The 5,630-nt window shown below is 40.1% G+C and overlaps 2 protein-coding genes across 2 annotated transcripts; one reads left to right on the plus strand and one right to left on the minus strand.

Annotated features, from left to right (window-relative positions):
* Positions 1-500: 500 nt before the first annotated feature.
* Positions 501-2,828, minus strand: glod4 (glyoxalase domain containing 4). The gene is made up of 8 exons (XM_037268205.1): positions 2,823-2,828; positions 2,694-2,743; positions 2,513-2,633; positions 2,284-2,428; positions 2,076-2,212; positions 1,295-1,408; positions 732-818; positions 501-566 (listed from the first exon to the last, which is right to left on the minus strand). The coding sequence occupies exons 1-8, from the start codon at positions 2,826-2,828 to the stop codon at positions 501-503; spliced, it is 726 nt and encodes a 241-aa protein (XP_037124100.1).
* Positions 2,829-3,500: 672 nt separating this feature from the next.
* mrm3a (mitochondrial rRNA methyltransferase 3a) lies at positions 3,501-5,179 on the plus strand. Its single transcript, XM_037268501.1, has 4 exons — positions 3,501-3,876; positions 3,992-4,236; positions 4,359-4,520; positions 4,586-5,179. Exons 1-4 carry the CDS (start codon positions 3,533-3,535, stop codon positions 5,125-5,127), a joined length of 1,293 nt encoding a protein of 430 aa, XP_037124396.1. The 5' UTR covers positions 3,501-3,532; the 3' UTR covers positions 5,128-5,179.
* Positions 5,180-5,630: the final 451 nt, after the last annotated feature.

The raw sequence follows: 5,630 nt of genomic DNA on the forward strand, positions 1-5,630 counted from the left end.
ACGCACACCGTCATATGCGGGACTCGAACTCACGGTGTCAGTACACAAGACAGGCGAGCGTACGCTTACACCATCAGTGTAAAGAATGAACTCTAATTAAAAATAGTTTTGATTCACTGCACTGTATTATTGTAATGCGAAAATTATATAATGAGAAAAATTATACATCCTCTCTTTTCAAGCCAAAAATTGTTGGTTGAGTCCCACAGTTCTATCGGTCAATTTCCAAAGTTGCAACACATGCAAAGCAATGCCAAACTATTGCTTGCTGTAAATACAAATCATACAAATGCAATGGTATGGTTTATTATCGGATTTTTTCAAAGTACAATAAAAACTGTATTTTCCCATATCCTTCATTTTTTGCAGAAAATGGTTGTCCATCTAATTTTATGGAATAACATGATGTCAAAATGAAGAGGTTTTTGTCCTTAAGTGCTATATAATTGAAATTGAAGGACTCTGTGAAAGTTGAGTTTTTCCAGACTGCATTGTTCACTTCATGCAGCAGCTTTCTGTCTGTTGTGCTTGGCAAACCACTCGTTGCTTTTGTCATCAGCCATTCCCTGAAAATTAAGTAAAACACCAAATTTATTAGGGCACTTCAATCTGAGCAAAAAATGGCTCGAATGATCAGAAGCGTTCAGGTGTCTGTGCTCCCTGCAACATGTTTTACATCATTGTGATAATTTGTCTTACACTTACAAATGACCAGTAGGAGAATCACTGACCTTATCCAGGAGCTCATTTCCTTTGGGGTCAACCATGGAAAGTTGTCTAAATGCTTCATCGCCCACAAAGCAAATTTCATGGCCATCCTAAAAGGAAAAAAAAAAAAAAAGAATAAATAAATTAAAAATCGAGTAATCCTATGATTTCGCAATTTACTTTAATTTTAATTTGTTCAAAACAGATTAGTAGATTAAAATCATTTTATTTTGTTTCCTTAATTTGAACATTTAATTCTTGGGCATCATATTATTTTTAACTCGAGTTATATGTCAAATATGTTGCCTTTAAAATAAGTCATAATAATGAGAACTACATTCATATGGCTTTGCCTATGATTTAAAATTTTAAATTCAATGGATATCAATCGCTCAGTTTCTTAGGACCCATGTTTGGAAAAAAGACATTTGGCAAAATACCCGCACAAAACCCCCCAGAAAAACATCAGCACAAAACAACACATTATCATGTACCCAACAAACTTGTAAGTTACGGTATGAATAAGTCAAGTTACCAATTGTATATGTTTTTCACAGATTATTCAATATATTCAATATTCACTTACTGGGTCGGCTAGAATCACCACCTCCACAGTGGCTTTTCCTGGGGTGTCCAAGCTCACTAATGGGGTGAGAATATTCAGTTTCTCCTTTTTCATCAAGGCTTCCAGGTCAGGAAGCTGTGGAAATTGACAGCATATTAATATTGAGGAGTAATATTTGTGATAATAGCATGAATGTTAAGCCTCACTGCAGTAAACAGTGATTTAAAAGCTGATTTCTGACAGCAAGACTCATGCATATAAAAGAAAAAAGGTTTTAAATATCTCTTGTAGTGGTCACTATGCTAAGACCACTAAGTTTTAATTAATAAGTATCACAACTCATTCATTAAATAATACCAATAATCAAATGTATGTTACTTGATCCCGGGGGCATGAAAAGGCAATCCTCCCAAATGCTGTGCCATGGTTTACAGTCCCATTGATGTCGCGGAGCTCCAGCTTACACTTTAAACACAAATATGTACCAAAATTAAGTCAGAGTCTTTTATAGTCCAAGTTTTGGAAAAATAATTACTTTACTCCAATATGCTTATTTTACTTGACTTTATTTCTTTAATATTACACAATTTGCCAAAGAAAATTCTCACTAAATTATGCCTTGACTATATGCTTAACTATAACTCCGTATTTCTTCAGAAAATAATATTTAATCGTAATATGTATTATGTTTACTTTAATTCCTTGAAAAAATTAGGTCGTTCTCTCAAGACTGTCTTTTTTATTGAGAAAATAAAAGAAATAAAAGTAAACCTGTCATCTAATCAAATCCATTTATAGTTACCTGTGTGTCTCCGAATCCCAGTAGGGCTGTTTTCTTGTCGTCGTTCTTTTCCATCACAGTCATTCCCAACAATTTTGACCAGTAATGAATGGACTTGGCGAGGTCTGATACTCCAAGGCAAACCTTCTGCACTGGATCTGGAGTGAAGTAATCAGCATTGCAGCAATGCAAAAAAAATACTCACACAAAAGTAGCCCATGACACTCACCTGTGGAAGGCTGTTCTTTGTCCACCAGGTAGAAGCAATACCCTCCTGGAGCCTGCGTCTGGTAGAGGCTGTCCCCCACCTGAGTGAGGGGCCAGCCCAAGCGTTTGGCATTACTAACAGCCTGATTTGACTGAAGGGTGAGCCCCTGCAAAAATACAATAATAACAATACATCACGACTGTATAGTCACTTTAGCATATGTTTACATCCCACATGTCATCAAACCTACCAAAAAATCATTTCCAAGTTGATACTCAGCCATCCCATAATTGTAGGTCAGCTCAGCAACAAAATGGTCATCCTCTGGACCAAAACCAACCATAGTCTTGCTCCATTTGCCATCATAGGGGCTGTATGGAGAGCAGAATTCAACACTTTACAATGTGTACAAAGTTAAGGGTGCAACTCACCCGTTGCATGTTGCTTTGCAGCCTTCGACAAATTCCTCGTGACGCAAAACCTGCAATTCACATGAGATTACTTAACACGCCCATTGACCAAATTGTGCAAGAATGTGGGATAAAAAAGAGGGAACCCACCTTCATGCCCAAAACATCTCGGTAAAATGTGGCCGTTTTGGATCGGTCGCCAACTTTAAAAACAAAATGTAGCGCTCGTCTCATGTTTTCAGAAAGACGATGTCGTTGTCGCTCTATTGTTATGATTATCTGGGTCACGTGAATGCGACCGAATTTCCGCGTTGATCGATTTCTCTGCCATCGATTAACTACGAGCAAAGCCCCAACAAGACGGCAAATGTACATCAATTTCGTCAAATGTTGATATGTCATTAAATAAAAAGCCCGGGTGCTATTATTTAATATTTATATAACTTATATTTGATTGATTGAATATTTCACGATTTTATAAAAATTGAAAAATTATCTCGAGGATTCCTAAGGGGCGTTCATTCATCTGGAGAAGACAGCGAGTGTTATTAAAAATATTACATACGTTTGAATTGTGATATTATTTTAATATTAAATCAATGAAATAGTATGTAAAGCTCATTTACTCAGTGAAATTAATTAAAATAGTTAATTAAAAAATAATCTCACTAAAAGTACATTACACTAAGACGGGTGATTATTTTACAGACGATGTCATAACTTAACGCGGTGATTAAATATTAAATCGTACACGTCGTTGTTTCGAGCAGTACCAGTAAACCTTCGCTAGACTTCGGGTGGCGCTGTTAGTTAACTAGGCGATAACATTCAGGTAGGGAAGAAGAAGAAGACAAAGCAGCATGGCGACTTACATCGGCCGTATGAGGTGCCTCTTCTCCTTGGAACGAGCTGTTTTCTTGTCACGGGGGAACATCTTCAGCGTGGAAACAAAACGATACGTGCGTGGATTAAGAAGGAAGCCGGTTAGGGTGATATTTCCAGAAAATGAAAAACATAAAGGAGACGTAAAACAGGCAATTTCGGCGGAGAAGAAAGAGGCAAAAGTCCCATTGAGGGCAGAGCAGCATCCCGGAGACAGAGGTGATTTGAAGACCAGAAATAGCCAAATATCAGCAAAAGTTAAAAGTAATGAAACTGATGAAGTCCCCTTTGAGAGGGCTTTGCCTGGAGATAAGAGACTGGCGTGAGTATAATTAGCACACGATGACCATTTTCTGAAATCTGTAATTGGGGCCACCAATTGAAAGTAAAATTAAAGTACAACTGATTGAGGTACCGTTGTGTCATTTGCCTTGCAGGAAATTGGTGAGTGTGGCCCGTTCCAGAACATTCCGGGAGCAGCAAGGCAAAGTCCTCCTGGAGGGTCGTCGCCTGATCTGTGACGCTTTGAACGCAGGCGCTGTCCCTCAGACCATCTTCTTCAGCACCCTCGAGCGCTTACGTGAGCTTCCTTTGGACAAGCTGAGGAGGGCAGCGCTTGTCAAAGTCAAGTTTGAAGACATCAAGCTCTGGTCTGACCTTGTGGCCCCGCAAGGAGTCATAGGTGAGTGTCTTAAAAAAAAAAAAGAAAACTACAAACAATATTATGGAGAGTTCTATTTTTGCAGTATGGCCCTAATACTACTTTGCATCTGTGCATTGTTGTTGATTTGGCTTTGTTTGTAGGTATATTTTCTCGTCCTGACGCGTCTCGACTAAGATTTGAGGCCAGCAAACACTCTGTGCCTCTCTCACTCATATGCAACAACATCAGAGACCCTGGAAACTTGGGCACCATGCTGAGATGTGCCGCTGCTGCTGGCTGCCACCAAGTGCTGCTCACTAAAGGTGTCACTCAAAGTATTAAAATTGTATTTTTCTATAAAATAATACATGTTTCTCTCCACCTCCAGGCTGCGTTGACATCTGGGAGCCCAAAGTTCTGCGAGCGGCGATGGGCGCCCACTTCCACCTTCCCATTCATCCCAGTTTGACCTGGGAAGAAGTGGAAGATCACCTCCCTGAGCACGTGGGTGTCTATGTAGCTGACACTCAGAAAAACCTGGAAGTTAACTCCTCCCACAAACCCAGTGATTTTGGCTGGATCAGCACGACACACGCTCACCGGGATTCCCACTTTGAAGAGTCCGACAGTGACGAGGAGGAACTCTCCCTGCCCAAAGTTGATGCTGCAGCGTACCACAAGGACTGGGCACGGAGTCCAGTTGCCTTAGTAGTTGGCGGAGAGACGTACGGGATTAGCGTAGAGGCGCTTCAACTGGCAGAAAAGAAGGCAGGATGTAGACTTTTTGTTCCCATGGTTCCCCACGTGGACAGCCTGAACTCTGCCATGGCGGCCAGCATCCTGTTGTTTGAGGGTAGAAAGCAATTGTTGAACTCCACGCAAAACTCCGGAAAGAAGCGGAGAACCAACGCCGGACAACGCGTTTCATAATGTTTGGTATTGTCATATGAACTGAACTTCAAAATTAAATGTTATAATTCAAGCACTTTTCTCTAGTAATTATTTTTGCTTTAAAATACTACCCAAATCAATCATTTGAACCTTGCTTGAGCCTTCATAGGGTCCTGATTGCGTTCCCAGCGCAAAGTGCTGTGTTTTAAGAAGTTCTCTTTTGATTTGTAGTTTTGTAGATACGTAGGTGAAGGAAGAAAGGGGGAATCGCGCCATAATGGGAGTGAACACTGCCAGCTTGTTTCCTCGCCAATTGAAACCGCTCCACTCATTGTCTTTAAATTCAGCACAGGAGCGGTGTGCACAATGTCTTTCACATTGCAAAAGCCTAAATAGACTGGAGTCCATGCAGAAAATTGAAGTACACTACTCCTCCCCTTATTCATGACAGCCACTAATACAACAACCCAGTGCAAAAAAAAGAAATCCCCGGCTCCTTTTGTTAGTAGTTGCAATAATTGCCAGCTTGCACAACAGAAACA

Source organism: Syngnathus acus, chromosome 13, assembly GCF_901709675.1.
Source record: "Syngnathus acus chromosome 13, fSynAcu1.2, whole genome shotgun sequence".
NCBI classification, from domain to species: Eukaryota; Metazoa; Chordata; class Actinopteri; order Syngnathiformes; family Syngnathidae; genus Syngnathus; species Syngnathus acus.

What these genes read in the sequence shown, in the direction of transcription:
- glod4 (XM_037268205.1), bottom strand. An exon ending in TGGGATTCGGAGACACACAG is followed by an intron (nt 1,409 to 2,075) that starts GTAACTATAAAT and finishes CAATTTCCACAG; the next exon opens with CTTCCTGACCTGGAAGCCTT. An exon ending in TGGTGATTCTAGCCGACCCA is followed by an intron (nt 819 to 1,294) that starts GTAAGTGAATAT and finishes TTTTCCTTTTAG; the next exon opens with GATGGCCATGAAATTTGCTT.
- mrm3a (XM_037268501.1), top strand. Translation starts at nt 3,533, where the DNA reads ATGGCGACTTACATCGGCCGTATGAGGTGCCTCTTCTCCTTGGAACGA. An exon ending in CCTGGAGATAAGAGACTGGC is followed by an intron (nt 3,877 to 3,991) that starts GTGAGTATAATT and finishes TTTGCCTTGCAG; the next exon opens with GAAATTGGTGAGTGTGGCCC. An exon ending in CCAAGTGCTGCTCACTAAAG is followed by an intron (nt 4,521 to 4,585) that starts GTGTCACTCAAA and finishes CTCCACCTCCAG; the next exon opens with GCTGCGTTGACATCTGGGAG.